Below are 20,603 nucleotides of genomic sequence, written 5' to 3'. Positions count from 1 at the left end.
AAATTTCAAAATACTCTTTAAATTAAGAAATATTAATTTATTAATTAAATAATACCTCTACAAAATAATAATATTTCATGATCCAAAAGAGTCTTTTAAGAAGATAAAAAGGCATGAGAAAATCACAAAAGTCAGTCTAGTAGCCTCTTTTATCTTTAACAATTTATAGTTTTGTATTGGTGTAAAATTAATACTTAAGAAATAAACTTAATTACTGTTAACTAAACCAATAATTTTTTCGATTAACGAGAATTGTGTTATCTAATATGATTATACATTAATACCCTCTAGAAATAATCGACTGTAATAATAGTAGGGAATAAAGAAGAAAAAAAAGATAATAGAGCGCAAGCGCAAAAGGAAGATAAAAAAAGAAAGGGCAAATAATTGATCCAAAATCCGAAAGAAAGGGTCCCATGAGATCACGGGGAGTGTCTCAATGATAAACACAAGGAAACAAATTCGGTCCCACCTACAAAATGGAAGATCCTTACGAATATTCCCCTAATATTCCTCTCCTCCTTCCTAAATGGATAACATTTCTCTTTCCTTCCACCGCCCATCTTCTCCTTTCCTCATTCGCTATATAAATCCTCTCCGGCCTTCTTTCTTTCTCATATCTCATCCTAAACGTAACGTTTTACTTTTGCAACAATCTCTAATCGAAATTCAAAAAACCATGTTTACAGAAGTTGAACAAGAACAGCTTATTGAGAAACTCGAAATCTTCAAGATCCAAGGCAGAGATAAACGTGGCCGCAAAATTTTGCGCATCATCGGAAAATTCTTTCCTGGTAAGCAATTTTTTTTAATGTATATATATATATATTTCGTTTTCTTGATTATTCCTGTTGAGTTTTTGGTCTGAATTGTGGATTTGTTTTTGTTTGTGGATTATCAGCTAGAAATCTGAGTGTTGAAGTAGTGAACAAGTATTTAGCGGAGAAGATCTTTCCAGAACTTGAGAAAAGGCCGTTCGCCGTGGTGTATGTTCACACCGATGTGGAGAAAAGCGAGAATTTTCCCGGAGTGTCAGCTTTACGATCGTTCTACGATGCGATTCCGGTGAAAGTCCGAGAGAATCTGGAGGCTGTTTACTTTCTTCACCCTGGCCTTCAAGCCAGGCTCTTCCTTGCCACATTTGGTCGCTTCATCTTCAGCGGAGGGTAAGAATGTCAATTCCAAAGATACAATACTTTTTTTTTTTGAAAACCTATTTTAGAATTGACAGGGGAGAAATCTAATTGGGAGTTATGTGCACAGGTTATATGGGAAATTGAGGTATGTGAGCAGGGTTGATTATCTGTGGGAACATGTGAGGAGGAATGAGATTGGGATGCCGGAATTTGTGTACGATCATGATGAAGATCTTGAGTACCGTCCGATGATGGACTATGGCCTGGAGAGTGATCATGCCAGGGTCTATGGTGATGCGCCTGCAGTAGACTCACCTGTTACAATGTACTCCATGAGATGCATCTCATAAGATAATTGGAAGCCTTTTGCAGTCTTTTCGGTTCATAGTTAGATGTGTAGGAACCTTGTGGCTTTCTTCTTTTTTCTTCCTCCATCTGATGAAATTTTTTTGGTCTGTATATACGATTAGATGGAGGTTAGCAACTAGCAAGCACTTCTTTTTCTTCTTCTTCTTGTTATATAGTAATAGTACAAAGGTTATCAACTTTGAAAGCATTGATGGTTTCCAATCTGAAAAATCCTGGAATGATGTTTTTTCCTTCTCTAAGATGAATATACTTCATGAAGAATTTTGTGGTGTTGCTGATCAAGAAAATAAAATGTTGAAGTAGAAGAATCATAAGACTGGGTGAGGATACATAGTGCTTCACCTCTTCCCGTGAATAATATGATTAGCAAATCAAAATCATATTTTGGGTGGGGGGTGATATGAGAACCACATTTCTGGGTAGATATGTCGTGTTGTACAAAATGAAGATAGACTTGTGTAATATGAACAAACCAACAAATTGATCATATTGTTGATAATTTGTTTTATCATAATAAATTATTGTAAAGACGAAAAAGGTGAAACAAATTTATCTGGATTTGATTTGAAAGATAATCTGATTCCGAGTTCAAGTCCTCTTGATCTTGACAAATAGAATCGGAGTGACCAAGGATCGGCTCTTAGATTATATCCTCTCTCGGGTTAGTACGAAGGATTTTGTGCTTGTGGCAAAGCGTGCAAGTGGGTGAATGCATCACCAGCCAAGCTAGTCACTTGGAACGGGATTAGTAATAAGAGTACACGAACTAAGGAATTTGTGCTCTCAACGAAGTGGGTGAACACTTGGAACATAGAGGTATTCACTGATCGAAGTTGAAATTTATATTTGTAAGAATTCTATAGTTCTCCGTTAAAACTGATTCTTCTTCTTTCGTTCTTTCTTTATCTTTTGGTTTCTTGCACTATTGTGTGTTCATCTTTTAGTTTCCTGCCTCATTGATTCATTGTGTATTAAAATAGCATGTTATTGGGATTTCTAGCGGCATACCCGCTTTTCCCCTCTCTGCAGACTCAACCTCATTTATTGTTTTGAAGGCAAAAAAGGACTCAACTACTTGAGACCATGATTTTAATCTTCATAATCAATAACAATCTAGAGGCAGTAAAGAATAATGCGTTGAACTGTAGCATTAGATATATTCCCCAAATGTTAATTTCTGCAGAGAATTTGTTCTGTAGTCTCTCACAAGGTAAAAGGGAAACATGTGAATGTGTTTAGTTATAGCATGAGATACTCCAAATGTTAATTTCTCCGGAGAATTTGTTCTGAAACCTTTTCACAGGATAAGAGGGAAACATGTGAACACTAATGAGTTTGGTGAGAAGAATCAATGGAGTTGTATTAGGCATAGTGCATGTTTTTGGGGCACTCTTTTTCTGGGGCATTAAAGCACAAACTTTTGTGTTAAAAAAGGAATAAAGACATGTAATTTTCAGAGCGTGCAGCTCAACACTAGTGTTTCTGTAGAAGTCCATTCATGTATGTAACCTTCTAGGTTTGCCCCTGCCAAAAAATGGTTGCACTTAACCACAAATGAAAATGTTTAATTCAATTCGAATGACTTCGTCTAGAATTTACTGAAGAAGCAGTGACATACAATATTTTTCACTTTTCAAGATTCAATCTAACACATAAAATGGATCATAAGAGTACATTTAACCATGGCATTGGAGAAAATCTCAGCTGAGCCAGCTAGGAGGTGGCCAGAAAAAATCAGTGTAACCAGGGAAACATGCCATTGGCCCGATAAACGCGTTCTCCATGTCAAATCCCCCAAAGTGAGTAGTCTTTTTCATGTTTTAGTGCATCCCAAAAATCATGGAGATCTCCATCCCCAGCTTTCCTGAATTGACCTGTGAAGTAAATTAAATTTCCTCTACACCCTGGAAAATCTTTAGCAGACACACAGTAGGACCAGTAAGATGCATAGTCTCCGACAAATATGACTTGGTCATTCAAGCTTGTAACTTCCTTCCAACAATGCTCCTCTTCCTCAAGTTAATACACTCTGAATCTAACTGCCATATCGCACTCTGGTTCCTTTGCATTATCATCAGAGGTTGCAGCATGTTGTTCAGCGTAATTTGTTTGCTCTGATGGTTTCTCCGAGTACCTGTCCACTAGAAATAGATCTGCATCCCCTGATGATTTCACCAAGTATGACCGGTGGTTATGAAAGTAACCATTCCTGTTTGGATGAAACAGAGGATCTGTAACTAGACTCACTTTCGAAGAAGAATCCACCATAACCCCTCGCCCATATTGATCAATAGCGAACCATTTCTCCTTATACTTCACCACATCATGATAAAAAGGCTTGTTCAGGTTATGGCCTCTAAGAAGACTATCCATCATATAATTTAAGATAACTATCCCTCTTGTATTACTTGTAAATAAAGACACTTTTCCACTCCCAAGAATAGCAGTTGCTTTCGGATTACGTCCGTCAGAGGATTGGCGGAGAGTGGAAAGATGAACAACTTTGCCAATAAGACAGCGATTTGTATCTGCACGCAACATCAAGGAAGATTTATGCAGTATAGAGACGCGAAATTTGTTCAAATTAATTTCTCTTGGAAACAAGTTTGATGGTGATGAGGAGATAGGAATAGGACTTCCAGTGACCGGGTTCAATAGGCGGAGTTGGCTTTGGCCGTCTCCTTTGAATTGTTCCGCCACAGCTATCAAATAACTGGTGGGTGATGGTGTGGATGATGAAGGTGGAAGTTGTTGAAGATCAAGCCGGAAAACTAATCTTCTGATGTATTTACTATGAGGCTTTTTACTGGGAATGTATTTAGGGACAATTGAGAGTCTTGTATGAGGGGGGAATGGAACTGCGGATCTCCAAGAGGTACAAACAGCACGAAAATGACCAACTTGAAATGAGTATTTGAGGCACTTGCTGATCTTAACAAGTAGTTCTTCAGGAAGATCATCCCATACGGGCCAAGAATATATGTTCTTGGTCTTCTTCTCTTTCATCTTCAGCAAAAATTGCAAGTTAAATGTAGTTGAAGAGGTTGTTTAATAGTAATGGACTTGAATATCACAGTACTTGGAGATGGTTTTAATCTTAATGGTTTGTTTGGGAACTAGTTATTCCAGGAACTATTCTTGGATTAGTTATTCCATCACTATGGTATAAATAGTTGGATAAGTTATTCCAAACATGTTAACCAAACAAGATATCTAAATTTTATCCCAAGACTATTTATTTTTATCCTAGGACTTTTTATTTTTATTCCTCACACCAGGGTCGTTTGGTTGGGAACAAGTTATCCCAGGATTAATTATTCTGGAGTTAGCTATCATGAGATAACTTATTCCACCATGTATATGGGATAACTTATCCCATCATTATGATATACATGGTGGGATAAGTTATCTCAACCATGACAACCAAACAAGAAACAAAAATTTATCCCATCACTATAATTTTCTTATCATATCGCTATTTATAGTCCAGTCCATGACATGACAGTACTGAAGCAGCTAGGTTTTGGTTGAGATAAAAATGGAATAGAGACATGAAACTTTTGGAGTACACAGCTCAACTATACTTTTTTTATGGAAGTCCATTAACACTTTTTTTGAAACGTAAAGCTACCTAGTTTCCTTAATACAGAGGGAATTAATACCTACTATCACATTATCTCAAGAACTATATATCAAGGAGGAGCATCTTTGTTTTATTTTTTACTTAATAATTAAAGGATAGTCATATACCACTAAAACTCATGTCCCACCTTATGAGTTATGAGGAACACTTTTTTTACAACATTTTTTTTCCAGCAAATGCCCCACATTTGAAAAATGAAGAGGGTTAACCATTTCAACTTAATTAAAGGATAATCATATACTCCCTCCGTCCCATTTTATATGTCATATTTTTACTTTGCACTTGCATTAAGAAATAATGTAACTTTACCTTTCTATCCTTATTTAATGTTTTCTTATTTCAACTTTATTAATAAATGTCAAGATTAATTAACTATTCTATCAAGGGTATAATAGGCAAAATATGGTAATTTATGCATAAATTTTATAAAATGACAAGTATTGTGGTTCAACTATTTATAGAAAGGAATGACATATAAAATGGGACGGAGGAAGTATATGCCAGTGTTTCCTAATTGCCCTATATACATTGATAGCAACTCATTTCAACTTTCTCAAATCGAAGGAAATCAGAGTCTCTCGTGTGCGGTCTTCTTGCTTTACTATCAAAGAGACTTGGTGCAACGAAGTGAATGAGATTACTCGGAGTGTTAACACAAATGAGCCCTACAGTGTAAACTCAAATTAGTAGACTTTTAATATGAATATTGAACATACGATGAAAAAACAAAAAAAATTGTTTTTGACTTTATTCCCTTTTTTGGAAAGGTTTGTGATGTTTGTATTTAATCTTTAGCACAAAAAAAGATGCAGTTTGCAGATTACATTAGATAAATTAAACTGTATTTTGTTTGGGGTTTGGTTTGAGTTAATTGAAAGATATAAATTTTTTGTTTTACATTTTTTTTAAAAAATAACTTATTTAATCTTTAATTCTTTATACATGGAGTCTACTATTTTCTATAGGAGTAACTTTCACATATAACAAACATAAAAATCATATTTGTATGTTATAGCTATAGTTTGCATAATTGCGCTTCATAGCAAATTTTATGTTTGATATGGAACTTTTGATTTGTATAATTCGCTAGATACATCTAATTTTATACAAATTATTTAGTTTTATATAAATTCATTTATACATTATAATTTGTATAATAAGATTTGTATTTGTATAATTATAAGTGTATAAGACGAAAATATATATATTTGTATTTGTATATATATTTACTCTCGCTTTATACAAACACAAACACATTTTATATCGAAATGTATAAAATGGCTAATTATACACCGAAAATGGCTAATTGTGTACCGAATCAAATGACAAAAAAAAAGGGATGTTTGCTGCGAATTACAAATAAAATAAACTATGACTATACCATTTCATTTGAATTAATAGTTTGTTATTTCATACAATTTTATATTCTTGTTAGCATGTTGCATTATGCTTAACCCTGAGGGGTAGCTCAGCTGGTAAAGGCCTGGGACAAAGTCCTTCAGGTCGCCGGTTCGAGCCCCAGCAGGGCCACTGGAGGCATTACAAACTGGCCGCGTCTCCAGGGCCCCGTGGAACTAACCGTGGTGGACCCGCCTTGAAACAGCGGGACCCGATGGGTACAGCTAGTCGGGTTCGCAAAGCGATGCCCGGAAACCACGGTAAAAAAAAAATAAAAAAATGTTGCATTATGCTTTTTAGGAGACTAGAGGGTATTAAAATTATCTCATCAAATACGTATTTGTATAATTATTTTATCGAATATTATTTCAATCATATGAATTGAATTTAGAAAACATATTTAAAAAATCGACAATTACTATTTTATTTCAATAATTGATATTTTTTTAGTTAGTCAAATATAACTTTTTGATACCAATTTTCTTTTTAAAAAAAATTATAACTATTTGATTATATCATACTTATATTATCTTTTGTGATCTAATCAAATATCAAAAAATAAAATCAAATTAAATTTATTTTCACTCAAATCAAATAACATTTTTCAAACATTAGTAACCGAAGGTAAATCATGCAACATCAAACTGAGAAACTGATTACAAACCTTAAATAATGTGTACTATTTAGCTTATAAATTATTTTGCACGCAGGGACGCAGTCTCCCAAATCATTTCATTTGGGATGACACGGATGGCCCGGGATCGATCCCCCAATGTCTTCTGAGTCGAGCCTGTCGCATAGGGCTTGTCTAGTGCGGTTTACATTTCCTGTGTGGTTTGCAGGCTATTACACAGTAAGGGTTTACCCACTGCGCACAAAGTGATCACCACAGAATGCTTACCCGAAGGGCAGATGCTATGATAGAGGTTATAGCTACTGCGGGTTATCCTGAATTCCAAAAAATAAAATAAAAAATGAGAAAATAAAAGTTCCCCTAATTGGCAAATCAGAACAGAACCCCAATTCCAAATCTCTCATCTTCATCTGCTCACTGTCACTGTTGCCTCACTGCCGGCGGTGGAGTCTCCGGTAAAATTTTTGCCAATCTCATACTCATCTTCTCTGCTCCTATGTTATTCCGTTCATAAATAATTTCTACATTCGTTTTTGATGCTCGTATTTTTTGTTAGCAGAAAAATTTAGTGAAATTCTTTACAGATTAAGTACTGATGGTATTTCTTAGCTGGACGCGTCCATCTCCTGAAGAGCAGAAAGCATGTATCAACAAGTAATGAATGCCCAGAACTTATTACTGGCTTCGTTCCAATTTATTTGTCTTATCTTGCTTTTTAATCCGTTTAAAAACGATTCTAGACCACTTGGTACATTCTGCGTATTTTAGTTTAAGATTAAACTTTGTGCCAAGTCAAAATCAGATAAACAAATTGAAATAGAGTGAGTATTATTTATTTCCCTTTCTATTGGTTTAATTGAGGATTTCCTCTGTAACAGGTCTGGTTCCTTTAACTATGATAATAGATTTAGAGGAGCTACTGATAAACCTGCTCCTCTACTTAAGCAAGACAGGGAGCTTGCAAAGAATGGTTTCTCTGTTAATTGTGCTCGTGTATTAGTCGGTTCAGGCCGTGAGACTTTTGAGAAGGGAAAAGCTGCCCTTCAAAATTGGAGGTTTGGTATATCAGTTATTTATGCAGAAATATCATGCGATCAATGGTCTGATTATGTACCAAACCAACTTTGCAGGCATTTTGGATTGAATTGGGCATTTGTTGATCCAAAAGCTCCAATTCAAAGTGGGACAAAGTTCTGTGTTTGTGTGAAGGAGTTCTTCCCGTGGCTTATGATGCCTCTACAGGTGGTTTATGTCACCGAGAACAAGAACTCGAAAAAGGGTGCTTCATTTAGTTTTGGCAGTGGAACTCTCCAAGGACATTTGCTGGTCAGTTTGCTCTCCTTTGTTGCAATTGTTTGTTTTGCAATATACCTTTCAACTGTTTAGGTTTTCTGGTTATGATATCATTAGGTTCATTTCACTCTAGCTATATAAAATAAGCATTAAGGATTTAAGATTCTGTTTCAATTACAAGCTGCTAAGCCAGCCATTGCAAAAGGTTAATAATGGCGGTGGTAGTGTCTAACTCTAACACAATGCTTACAAGAATGATAATGTTATGTCCTATTTTCCTTGTTTGAAGTTTTAAGTTTACCATCACATCTTAGACCTATCATTTTTCCTTTATATTGCTGCATGTAAAACTTGACAATATATGAGTTTGTGATACCTAGTGTTTGAGCAGGCTGGTGAAGAACGTTTTTCAATAGCATTGGATGAAAATGATCTAGTTTGGTACGAGATACTTTCCTTCTCGAAGCCTGCACATCTGCTGTCACTCTTTGGATACCCTTATGTTCTTCTCAGGCAAAAATACTTTGCTCATCATTCAGGAATTGCGGTGAAGAAACATTTATCTGCTTAAAACATGTGGGGCTATAACTGTGTGTAAAAAAAATGCTCTTCATTGTAGACAGGAAATCTTAGTTGTAAAAGATTCCCATCCATAGTTATATTGGGTCTTGATTTCATGTTTTTTTCTTTGCATTATATGCACGACCTAGTTACTAATAATGCAATTCTAGTCCTTGTTAAAGAAAATGTAATTGTAGTCCAATAGCTGGATAATCAGTGTGATATAATTAAGTGAATGCATAGAAGAAAAACTATGCATAAGAATCAAATAGCGAGAATCATTTCAAGAAAGGGTCATTCCATTCTATGTATATTTCTCTACTTTTCCATCTTCCTTTGAATAGCTGTTATTCTTGTTCTGGTGGACCTACAGAAAGTGCGAATGTGAGTTCCTTATACACGGGACATTTAATTACAGTCGTTTCTTAGGCCTCTCACCTTCCTCCCCCACCCAGAAGAAGGAAAAAAACCAAATGGTCATGTTCATCTGCTTTCTTCTTCATGACTCAAAAGAGAAAAATGCAACACATACTCTTATTTTGCTCTCAATTATCTCACAATCAAGATTCTATAAGACGCATAATTTGTTGCTACCGTGTTAAAAGGTCTATACAAGTTCCTAGAATTGTGACCATCGTGCACCTTGTTTGAGCTTTTCTTCAGCTAGCTCAGGTTTTATACTTTGAAGATCTGACGGAGGTTTCGCTTGTCCAAGGGGTAGCTTTTAGGAAGGGGAAGTTACGTGGGAAATAGTTAAGGAAATATTTATAGTAATTTTAGGGGATACTAGTGTATTATTTGAAGCTAACCACGAAAATATTGAAACCACAGCTGATAGTTCCATCATTGGTATGTCATACAGTCGATGGTGAGAAATTCGGAGAAGTCACTGGAACTCACTTTTGCGATTATTTCTTGAAACGTTCAGTTGTAATACTTTAAAAAGTGGTAAAGATAAATGTAAGTTCTAAGTAGAATGGGCTATATACCTAAATTGATAGTTGACCATAGAGGGAGAGAAGGGCAGGACTGAGAGCAGGAGTGCTGCACGGAAACTGATTAAGTTGGGGCTTGCACTTGTGTGTCTGAGCTGTGGAGGAAGAAGCGGTATGAGTTTGTGAAAGAAATTGTATAATCCTCTGATCTCTTTGTAAACTCTAAGTTTTTCAAGCTCATTCTTATCTCGATCTTTAGTTACTTGTTATTTCAATATTTTCCATTGTACGTACTTCAATAATTGAAGTATTGCCATTGTAATTTGGCTATTATAAATAAGACAGACTATAGATTACTAATAGCCACTAATCTATAGTATGTCCTATTACTATAACACAAAAGAAGCAAAAGCAATAACAGTTTCAATCTCCAACTATTAGGTTTTTTTCCTCATTGAGATTTTGATATACAATTTACTCATAAACATATACAAACTGCTATACATCATATTATTTATACAAACGGATATACTTTAACTACAATTTTTTTGTAAACTCGATTTAATTATTCATATACAATGAGTCATATTTTTTTTTGTCAAAAAGATGAAATGTCATATTAGGTAACGAATTCTAATTAAATATAATAACAATGAATTAAGGGATCTTTTTCCTTTTTGTAACTAAAATTGTTGCATTATTTAAGAGAACTTAATAAACAATTTGTATAATCAATCAAGAAAATAAAAATATACAAACGCAAATCAATTTAGTCATTAAAACTATAGCTATGTAAATTTTCAAACTCTAGCCATTAATTAACACAAAAGAAGCAAAAGCAATACCAAACAAAGTTTCTAAAATGTTCTGTTCATTAACCATTAACTAAGACAAAGGAAGCAAAAGCAAATTAGAGGTGAAACGACAAATTAGAAAGAGCAGAGAGCAAATGGATTCCTGCATCTCTTCCTCATGACTTGATCTCGCTTGCTGTCTCATCCTTGTTTATTTATAGATAATAACGACTCTGCAATTTCCTGTAATTGAGAAGATTTGCATTTTATGGACAAGTTAGCCAAACACTTCTAAAAAATGGAACAACTTTGAAGACTTACATGAACATGTGGATGAGGCTGATCCTCAACGTTAAGCCAAGATGGCGGTGGCCATAAAATTTCTGCATAATCAAGGAATGATAACAGCGATCCAAGTTTACCATCTTCTATGGTAAACACACAGGTGTTATCATCAAATACTCCTTTGTATCTATCTACCGCTTGTTCCTCTCTAACACCACCTGATTTGCTAGTAGAAGCATTAATCCTGTGATCACCATTGCTAATACTGGTGCTGATCACACCACCACCACCTGATTTGCTACCAGATTCATTAGTCTTGTCATCATAATTGCTAATAGGGTAGCTAATCACATCATCATCATCAAGAGGGCAACAACAACCACACATACCAAAATCATCGTCACTGTCTTCATCGTCAAAATACATCGACCCCTTTACATAGTAAATGCAGTTTCCTCTACCGTACTTATCACCAAAATCACGCGACGAAACAGAGAAGCAACAGTCATTAACAGCAAAGAAAATTCGATCACCCAAAGTATGCACTTCAATCCACTCATATTGTTTTTCATCCAATCGGTAAATTTTAATTTCACGGCTGGCATCCTTACCGAAATCTGAACTATAATCAACCAAAAACAACTGCCCTCCTGATTCCACCAGTCGTTTCTTCCTCTTACCACCACCGGAAAATCTGGAAGCCACCGTCTCATTAAACGAGGAATCAAATTTCATGGTCTCACCATAAAATCTGGAAGCCACCGTCGTCTCATTAAACGAGGAATCAAATTTCATGGTCTCACCATATCGATCAACAGCATGAAAATTCCCCTTATACACAATGATATCATCAATGTAAGAACTATAATTTTTTATCTTAGTCCACTTGTCATTCCCAGACTTCAAATAACATAACCGATTATCACGATCAATGGCCATTAAAGAAAAACTATCCTTCTCACTCCCTGCATTGTGGTTCATAAGAAGCAAAATTTTCCTAACATAACCGACATCATAACCACTGAACAAAGGTTTCGAGGGAATGTAGTACTGCACATGATAAGATTTGCAAACGTGAGAAACGCGAAAGTCCAGTAAATTCAATACCTTAGGCATATGATTCTGTATTTCCCTGCCTGTCAGTGGATTCAAAACCTTCAATTTTCCATCTGCTGTTTTTATAACCTGGATCAACCATCCTTTACAAGGCGAATCAATTGAATCTCCGTCAAGTGGTTGTAAAACGTAAACAGTGCTTTCGATGAGATAGTAACCAGGCCTCCCTTTATAAATGTTACGGTCATCGAGAGGGAAGGGGATTTCAACAGGAAAATGAGGAACGGTTTTGAAAGGAGCAAGTGAGGAACGCCATGTTGTGCAGACAGAACGGAAGTGAAGAACGTCAATTTGAGTGTCCAGGCAACTACCGATCCTCTCGGCGAGTTCTTTCGGAATATCAGACCAGGGAACGTACCTTCCACTGCCCACAGTTTGCTGCTCCATCAGAGCTTGGATGATAAATTAAAGCCCTAGTATTGCTGCTATATATTTTGGGGCAGGCGGAGAGAAACCGTGAACCGCTTGGGATCCACTATAACAGTTGTCAACCGAGCGCGGATTCTGCGCATCCGTTATTATTTTGGCAATAAATTTATATCCAGCTGGTAATTTTGGAAAATACGTCCTTTTTCTTCTTTGTCTACTACTCCCTCCGTCCCTATTTACTTGTCCATATTTCCTTTTTTAGTTGTCCCTATTTAGTTGTCTATTTTGACAAATCAAGAAAGGACAACAAATTTTTTCCTATTATACCATTATTTACACTTCTTGAAAATTGTAAAAGTGTATGTTGTTTCCCTCCAATTTATTTCACTTGAATTCAAATAAGTGATTGTAATTTTGAAGTGAAAAGTTGTCATAAGGGTAAAATTGTAACTTCACTGTGCTAATCATTGTTGTCTTAATCTGTGTGCCATTTCTAAAGTGGACAACTAAAAAGGGACGGAGGGAGTATCTCCGCTTCCAGCCAAACTTTTGATCTGTGGGTAACAAAACTGTTTCCCAAAGTTATAATTTTTTTAATTTTTTTTTTTGAGAAAATACATTATTTTTAAAAAGTTTAGTCTAACATAAATCATCAAATTGTTTTTTCAAAACTATTTTTAGAAAAACATTTTTTCGAAATAATCTATTAAACGTTTGGCCAATAGAGTATAAATTATTTTTTCTATGTGAATTGTTTTTTCCAAACTATTTTTAGAAAAACATTTTTTGAAATAATCTACTAAACGTTTGGCCAATAGAGTATAGATTTCTTTACTATGTGCACTCCAAAGGCAGTACGTTTGTGCTTTATTTAAAAAAAGACAAATAGGTCTCATCTTGCATTTATGTCCTTCAAAGACATTTAAACTTGTATAAAGTTAAATAAACACATGTATTCCACACATGATGCATCGTAGTGATCTATGTATATTATGTTTTGTCGGACTCATGCTTTTATTTTTTCAACTTTATACAAGTTTAAGTGTCTATTTATGCATAGACAAAACATAAATGTAAAATGAGGACAAATTGAATAACACATTTATATATTATGCCTTATAAATGATAAAATTACTTAATGGAAACAATCATGATATATCTAATTCAGTATGATATTTATTTGTACATAGAGTTTTAATATTTAATTATAATTTTATATATATATATTATGAATATTTGGTCCAAATAAGAATTTGCTGCTTCATAATCCATTTACTAATCAAATTAATCTTATCCTGATCGGTTAAAATTTGTACATCCATATTTTTTAAAAACTCATCATCAAATACTAATTGTTGTTTAAAAATATATATTTTTTTAAAAATAATTAGTTATAGATACACTAATTTTTCACCAAAAGTGAAAAGTACTTTTTGAAAAAAATATTTGTTAAAAAAGATAATTTAAAAGCTTGACATTAGGTCGAAGGCAATAAATAGATTAGTTTGGGCTATTAGCCTATTAATTATTCATTTTACTCCCTCAGTTAATAGATTAGTTTGGGCTATTAGCCTATTAATTATTCATTTTACTCCCTTAGTTTCTTTTTAGTTGTGTGACATTTTTCGAGAGTTAATTTGACTAATTTTTAAAGATATATTAAATTATATTTGATATTTTAAAATATAATTTTAGATATTAAAAAATTAATCAATTTTTTTTTCATATCAATATAATGAAAAAATACATGTTAAAATGTTTGTAAAAATTGACACTTGTGGTCTGCGCATAGTAGAATGATTACCACCAAATCAAAGACAGTAGTAACACAAGAATCAAATTGAAGTCAAACATAAATTAAAGTAAAATGACAAAGATTAATTGGAGTAGGACCTGCATCGATATGTCTCTTCATGAATTAATCCTTCTGCCTCTTCCTTGTATGTAAATAAAATAATCACGACTCAGCAACTTCCTTTTTTTCTTTTTTGTTTGTTTCTTTTTTTGAGAACCTTCCTGTATGATTTCTGATTAAGCCAAGATGGTGGTGGCAAGAAAAATATCTGCATATTCAAGGTAGAATAACAGTGGTATAACCAGGTTTAACAGCAGTAAGCACACCCGTGTTATGACCCTGTAATCCTTCATATTTATGTACCAGTTCTGCACTAATATCACCTGATGTTCTATAATAACTCACGCTACAATGACTACCTATAGGATAGCCAAAAGATATTTGACTAAAATTATTGATGCTACGATAGTCATCAAAACTATGTATATGACGTTATTATTCCAATTAACCCAAAACTTACTATCATACTTCCGCAACATGTTAATATATGCAGATCCATTTGTATAATAAATGCAATTCCCTCGGCACTGATCACCAAAGTCTTTTGAGAAACTGAGAAACAACAGTCGTCACCAACAAAGAAAATACGATCAACCAATTTATACACACGAGTCCACTCATGCTTTTGTTTATCTAGCCAATATATTCTAATCCTATCGACATCATTGGGATCAGAGTTATATGAACTCATATCAACAAGAAACAATTGACCACTTGATTCCACAAGTCGTTCTTCTTCATACGTCTAACAGCAACCCTCATATTGTGCAACCTGGAAGCGACCTTGGTCTCATTAAGCGAGTAATCAAATTTTATGGTCTCACCATCTAGATCGACAGCATAAAAATTCCCTTTATACACAATGATGTCGAGAATTGACTTGCAACTGTCATCTCTTAACGTAGTCCATTTCTCGTCCCCTGACTTAAAGTGACAAAACTCACCCTTATTATGATGAATTGCCATTAGAGAAAAACAATTGTGGGTAGAAACTAGCAAAATTTTACTAACAAGATCACCTACATCGTGATTAGCTGGGAAACTCGAAGTATTGCACACTATAAGATTTGCAAACTTGAGAAACGCGGAAGTCTAGCTAGTAGATTCAATACCTTATTAGGCACATCCTCTGGCGTAACGTCCATTGCTTTGTGGCATAGTGGATTCAGAACCCGCAATTTTCCATCTGCTGTTTGCATAACCTTGACCAACCAGCCAGATCTAGAAGACGAAGACGAAGGCTTATTAGTATCAATGGGTTGAATGAGATAAACTGTGCTATCGATTAAATAAAATTCAGGATTGCTTCCAAAAGTGTCCGTGTCGTTGGGGATGATGGGGACTTGCAATTTGAGAGGTAAAGAAGGAAAGTTTTTGAAAGGAGGAATTGCTGAACGCCATGTTGTGCAGACTGAACGAAGGCAAAGGACGTCAATTTGTGTGCTACCGGGGCAACTGTCGATCTTCTCGACAAGTTCTTTAGGAAGATCGGCCCAGGGGGTGACACTTCCACTGTCCATGATCGGCTGCTCTCCGCGTAGGAATTCAGTGAAGAGTATAGTAAGTAGCTTTAGGGCTCTGTCTATAGTAGGACCTAAATTGATGAGGATACAGGCATCCTTAAAAATAAGTTATATTAAGTTAAGAACTTTAGAAAAGTGAAAACTACACAAATTGACTCTTTAAGCAAAAGTATTTACCTAAATTGGATCCAGCCCAATATATTTACCTTAATTAGACCTATGACCTAAACTATTTACTGCGTAGACGGTAGAACTTTAGAGAAGGAAAACTACACAAATTTACCTCTTTAAACAAAGTATTTGTTGGGTTTTAAAGGTGTGAACAGGAAATAAAGGGTTGTGACTCTCCTGAAGAGTTGTGACTATGTTGAAAGGTTGTGAACTTTATGAAAGGTTGTGTCCTTTCTAAAGGATTATGACCGTTTGAAAGGTTATGCCTTTTCCAAAGTGTTGTGACCTTTCTGAAAGGTTGTCTTCTTTCCAAAGAGTTGTGACCTTTACCCTTTGTTGGCTATAAGTAGAGATGTTTTCTCTCATTTTTCGGTATCAAATTCTTCCCTTCTTTTGCATACATTTCTTACGAAACAAAATCGATCGATCGTGTCTGTGTGTGATTTGTTGCTGTCATTTTGAGTTCGTTGAAATTATCGAAGTTTGAGGTACCGCTACTTCTTTAATGGTTAATCCATTTTATCTTGGGAGGAATTAATCTGCAACCTCGGGTACTTGAGGGGATTAAATTTCTTAAGGACACACAGTGAGTTCTGTGGACTCGGATAGTTCTTTGTGTTTTTCTTTTCATCTTTTATTATTTCTAGTTTGCTAATCTGAATACAGGAGATAACAGTATTTACCTAAATTGAACTAAACCCAATATATTTACCTTGATTAGACCTATAACCTAAACTATTTACCTAACTGCCCCTTCTTCATCCTTCGTACCATTGGAATAGATATATATTATGATGATATTTGTATTTGGGGAGTACAAGTGTTCTTTCCCCTTTAGAAAATGACTTCTTTCCGTAGGTAAGAGAAGTCATGCTCTATTTGTTTTTATTAAATTAAGACGTCTGAAGAGATTGCATTCAATTATTATTTTTCAAGTGAAACTCGTAAAACGCTAACTAGCTTGATAGGAAAAATAAGATTGATGTAAGAATTGAGAGATAGGAATGAATATTGTGTAACCTGTAAGTGATTGGTAAAGTTATTGGTGAGATTAGTTATGAGTTCTGATGCAAATGTATTGCAGTTCAAACGAAATTGGTTGAAGAAAAATCATTGCTTCCCAGTTCCCACACTTATAAGGTAGGCATTCGGTCGGTTCAATTTGAGAAATTTGGTTTTTTGGATTTTGATTTGATGAAAATGTTAATCGCAATCAAACCAAAATAAATTTGATTTATTCTATTTTTGTATTATTGAGGGGAAACTAAGTAAATATTCTATAAAAGCAAAATAATTATAAACATATACACCTTTATATTTATACCCCACGAAATAGTTACACTATATATCCCCAATTAATTTACTGATATTGATTTAGTATTGTGTTGGTATCATTAAGGGAGAAGGACGACAGTTTCCGTATTATAATTCAAAGGTAACTTGTTCACCGACCAAACAAGTTATATTAGGTAAGTTTTGCGAATAAATATATTCTGCTTCCCCTTTTCTTTTTAGTTTATAACCCAAAAAAAGACACTATATATTCTCATTTAAATTAACATATAATCTATAGGTATAATACACGCATAAATGTGTCATTTAATTTGATCTTATCTCATAGTTATGCCCTTCAACTTTGAGTGTGCATTTAAGCTAGTATAAAGTTGAACAAGTAGACACATGAACACCCTATGTGACATAATACATGTAGGACTCAAATTCGCATGCATGTAGGATGTTCATATCTATATATTCAAGTGTCTACTTGCATACTCAAAGTTGAAGGAAATAAATGTAAGTGTTAAGGCTAAGTTAAAGAGCATTATGCCTAATTTATACCTAAAAAAATTCTTACTAGTAAAATTTATTTTAGACCACACAAGTTTCAAAAGTTTTTATTTCTCATATTATTGGGACACAAAGGGAGTATTTCACTTGCAATACTATTCCTCTCATCAATCTTTTTCATATTTCACTAGTATTTCAAATGTTCATTTAGCATCTGCAAATAGCACCATAAAAGGCACCAAATAAATGTTATAAAGTATTAATTTAGTTCTTCATAATATTTGACATATTGGTTTCTTAGCAGTAGAACACATGGTCCATAGAACAAGGATTCTTTTTTAACAAGAAAACTAAGCAGGAAAGCGATAAAACAGACCAAATATATATCGGAAGTAACAATGGTTTTTAATTACAATATCAGACAAAAGGCCATGTATTATTTTTACAAAGAGGAACAAAATAATATAACCCCCTTTTAATTAGACCATAATCAATTTTATTGATAATTGATGAACGTTCCGTTCAAATTAACTAGCTGTTACCCCCTCATAGCAGTTTTATTTCATTGTTTTTGGTCACATTTAATATAGTTCATAGTTTCAGTGTTGAATAGTTGCCAATGTAGTGAAGTTGATGGGCGTCACAAATTCCTGCCCAGTTGCATAAAGAAGAGACAAAGCAGCCATTTCAGATGCTTTCTGAGTTGGGTGAAACCAATCCCAGAACAAGTATTCATCGCGCTTTTTGCAAACATCAGAATTTTGAGTACATTTATAGCCTCCTTTGTAAGGTCCCGTACCACAGCATGCTGCTTCAACTTCTACGAAACCTATACAATTATTCAACTAATTAATTTCAAATATCAATCCATTCATGCCTAATCTTTATAATATTTACCTGATGCAACTGGATTATCAATAACACCCGTGGTCATCAAGAAATAATTTCCAAGTGAAAAGTTCATTCCTGGATTTGCTGAGCTGAAATCTTGCAGCAAACTGAGTGTTGTGTTAAAAAATATTTGAGCATAACCATTAAGTGTCTCGTTACAGGCACCACCAGGTGTTACAGCACGTATACCCGGAAGACATCCAATCGTTGGAATCCCACAAATTCCAAATTTCCTTGCACCTAGATTATATAAATTCTGCATTTTAAAAAAGAATCTTTCAACTTTTCATTTATTTGTACAAGGAAACAGAACCTTATAATACTAGCTCTAGTTAAATTGAGATCTAGATAGGAACGAATATTGTAACCTGTAAGTGAATGGTAAAAGTATCGCTGAGATCAGCGATGAGTTCAGGTGTAGATATATTGTAATTGAAACGAAATTGATCGAAGAAATCATTGCTTCCCACACTTAGAAAGTAGAACGCGTTTGCAATCAGTTTTGAGCCTTTCACATCTCCCAATATTTGTGTAATGTTCCCACATACTGTTTGGAATTGTTCTATTTGTCGAGTAAGTGATGTAACATTATGCTGCAACAATATAGATTATTAAATTAATCAACTATCATCAGCATTTAATTATATAAATACATCTGTACAAGAATACTATATCTTTGTCTCAATTTATGTACTGTCACATAAATTGAGACAAAAAGAGAGTATATATTAAGAGTAATTTTGAGATCTCACAAATCCTTGATTTCCAGTATCATCAAGAATGCCAGATCCTGCTGATGCAAAGTTGACACCACGAAGTATGCCACTCTTGAATGTTGACTGTTTCTGAACTAAGGCTAAAAACGCTGGCGGGCTTTCTGTATAATCACCCAAATGCCTCGCTAAACAATCATCATGCATTAATTTCCTTGTTAGATATATAGTCTAATTCTAAAGTATATCGATGTATAATAGTAATAACTATATCTAAGCCTTGTTTTAAAAATCTAATAAGATCACAAACACAGGTGAATATAATTATATTGACACGGGACATTATATTTATTGAATATACGTAGGTACCGATGAAATCTGCTGGGTTATAGCCATTGCTAAATCTTCCTGTAGCAACGTGGTGTGGATAATCAATTCCGTAGTAAGGATTGTTAGCTGTAGCAAGACTTCCATGTAAATAATTATTAGTTCCAACATCTACGGTTGAATCGCCAAATACAAAAATAGCTGGTACATCTGCCATGACGATCAACTTATAATTATTTGATGACCAAATAATAACATGTAACATGAAAATCATAACGCTATATCGTAACAGAATATTTCCCAGCTGCACCATTTTTGAGAGCTTAAAGTTTTTGTATGTTTGTTTTCGTTTCTCAGTTCAGTATCTTGCTACATCTCAGAACTTATTTATAAGTAAGTCTTGGAAAAAATGGACGAGAGCAAAAGGTTAAAAATTGCCGTAATATTGCACATGGAAGAATCTTATAAGTTATGATATCATCAACCTAGGCCAGTTGGTTTAATTTACCTCGCTAAAATTTACATTGTATAAACTATACTTCAGAATTTATGATCTCACTTTAATTAGGGACACTAGAACATATGTATGCAATAAAGTTGATTAATTTCTTTTTTTCCTCACTAGTAACTTCATTCATATATGCAGTATTTGTTCCACCTATAGTGTTTTTGATGTGCTAATATTAAAATCAATAATTTTTAAATATATATTATACTAGTGTATGTAAAGAATTAAAATAAAGTTTTATACTGATACAATTAATTTACTTTAAAAATCATAAAAGATAAGCTATGAAAAATC

The 20,603-nt window shown here is 34.2% G+C and overlaps 6 protein-coding genes and 1 pseudogene across 6 annotated transcripts in view; 2 read left to right on the top strand and 5 right to left on the bottom strand.

The window, feature by feature from the left end:
- LOC125822831 (thiosulfate sulfurtransferase 16, chloroplastic) overlaps positions 1-4,255 on the bottom strand; it is a 29,333-nt gene extending 25,078 nt beyond the window's left edge. The window contains exon 1 of the mRNA XM_049502290.1: positions 4,247-4,255. The gene's annotated coding sequence lies outside the window, so the exon portion shown is untranslated. The remainder of the gene's footprint in view (positions 1-4,246) is intronic.
- LOC125822830 (uncharacterized) lies at positions 561-1,692 on the top strand. Its single transcript, XM_049502289.1, has 3 exons — positions 561-794; positions 902-1,166; positions 1,264-1,692. Exons 1-3 carry the CDS (start codon positions 680-682, stop codon positions 1,484-1,486), a joined length of 603 nt encoding a protein of 200 aa, XP_049358246.1. The 5' UTR covers positions 561-679; the 3' UTR covers positions 1,487-1,692.
- LOC125822805 (F-box protein SKIP23-like) lies at positions 3,152-4,536 on the bottom strand (annotated as a pseudogene).
- A 3,003-nt stretch (positions 4,537-7,539) lies between these two features.
- On the top strand, positions 7,540-9,346 carry LOC125822829 (UPF0548 protein At2g17695). Its single transcript, XM_049502288.1, has 4 exons — positions 7,540-7,834; positions 8,059-8,235; positions 8,311-8,506; positions 8,865-9,346. The coding sequence occupies exons 1-4, from the start codon at positions 7,776-7,778 to the stop codon at positions 9,042-9,044; spliced, it is 612 nt and encodes a 203-aa protein (XP_049358245.1). The 5' UTR covers positions 7,540-7,775; the 3' UTR covers positions 9,045-9,346.
- A 1,477-nt stretch (positions 9,347-10,823) lies between these two features.
- Positions 10,824-12,675, bottom strand: LOC125822795 (F-box protein At2g17036). The gene is made up of 2 exons (XM_049502258.1): positions 11,085-12,675; positions 10,824-11,006 (listed from the first exon to the last, which is right to left on the bottom strand). The coding sequence occupies exons 1-2, from the start codon at positions 12,549-12,551 to the stop codon at positions 10,965-10,967; spliced, it is 1,509 nt and encodes a 502-aa protein (XP_049358215.1). The 5' UTR covers positions 12,552-12,675; the 3' UTR covers positions 10,824-10,964.
- A 2,400-nt stretch (positions 12,676-15,075) lies between these two features.
- Positions 15,076-15,908, bottom strand: LOC125821918 (F-box protein At2g17036-like). Its single transcript, XM_049501277.1, has 2 exons — positions 15,501-15,908; positions 15,076-15,312 (listed from the first exon to the last, which is right to left on the bottom strand). Exons 1-2 carry the CDS (start codon positions 15,906-15,908, stop codon positions 15,076-15,078), a joined length of 645 nt encoding a protein of 214 aa, XP_049357234.1.
- A 2,561-nt stretch (positions 15,909-18,469) lies between these two features.
- LOC125821914 (GDSL esterase/lipase At5g33370-like) lies at positions 18,470-20,018 on the bottom strand. Its single transcript, XM_049501272.1, has 5 exons — positions 19,844-20,018; positions 19,514-19,638; positions 19,130-19,354; positions 18,768-19,017; positions 18,470-18,699 (listed from the first exon to the last, which is right to left on the bottom strand). The coding sequence occupies exons 1-5, from the start codon at positions 20,016-20,018 to the stop codon at positions 18,470-18,472; spliced, it is 1,005 nt and encodes a 334-aa protein (XP_049357229.1).
- Positions 20,019-20,603: the final 585 nt, after the last annotated feature.

Source organism: Solanum verrucosum, unplaced genomic scaffold (genome assembly GCF_900185275.1).
Source record: "Solanum verrucosum unplaced genomic scaffold, falcon-dt-bn FXZP01000103.1, whole genome shotgun sequence".
NCBI lineage: Eukaryota > Viridiplantae > Streptophyta > Magnoliopsida > Solanales > Solanaceae > Solanum > Solanum verrucosum.
This window is presented reverse-complemented; position numbering and strand designations above follow the sequence as displayed.

Coding starts and splice junctions, on each gene's coding strand:
- LOC125822830 (XM_049502289.1), top strand. CDS start 680: ATGTTTACAGAAGTTGAACAAGAACAGCTTATTGAGAAACTCGAAATC. Junction 795..901: donor CATCGGAAAATTCTTTCCTG/GTAAGCAATTTT, acceptor GTGGATTATCAG/CTAGAAATCTGAGTGTTGAA. Junction 1,167..1,263: donor CGCTTCATCTTCAGCGGAGG/GTAAGAATGTCA, acceptor TTATGTGCACAG/GTTATATGGGAAATTGAGGT.
- LOC125822829 (XM_049502288.1), top strand. CDS start 7,776: ATGGTATTTCTTAGCTGGACGCGTCCATCTCCTGAAGAGCAGAAAGCA. Junction 7,835..8,058: donor CAGAAAGCATGTATCAACAA/GTAATGAATGCC, acceptor CCTCTGTAACAG/GTCTGGTTCCTTTAACTATG. Junction 8,507..8,864: donor CTCTCCAAGGACATTTGCTG/GTCAGTTTGCTC, acceptor GTGTTTGAGCAG/GCTGGTGAAGAACGTTTTTC.
- LOC125822795 (XM_049502258.1), bottom strand. CDS start 12,551: ATGGAGCAGCAAACTGTGGGCAGTGGAAGGTACGTTCCCTGGTCTGAT. Junction 11,007..11,084: donor AGCCTCATCCACATGTTCAT/GTAAGTCTTCAA, acceptor TCTCAATTACAG/GAAATTGCAGAGTCGTTATT.
- LOC125821918 (XM_049501277.1), bottom strand. CDS start 15,908: ATGGACAGTGGAAGTGTCACCCCCTGGGCCGATCTTCCTAAAGAACTT. Junction 15,313..15,500: donor CAGAGGATGTGCCTAATAAG/GTATTGAATCTA, acceptor TGTCACTTTAAG/TCAGGGGACGAGAAATGGAC.
- LOC125821914 (XM_049501272.1), bottom strand. CDS start 20,018: ATGGCAGATGTACCAGCTATTTTTGTATTTGGCGATTCAACCGTAGAT. Junction 19,639..19,843: donor TAACCCAGCAGATTTCATCG/GTACCTACGTAT, acceptor GTGATTATACAG/AAAGCCCGCCAGCGTTTTTA. Junction 18,700..18,767: donor TGATAATCCAGTTGCATCAG/GTAAATATTATA, acceptor ATAATTGTATAG/GTTTCGTAGAAGTTGAAGCA.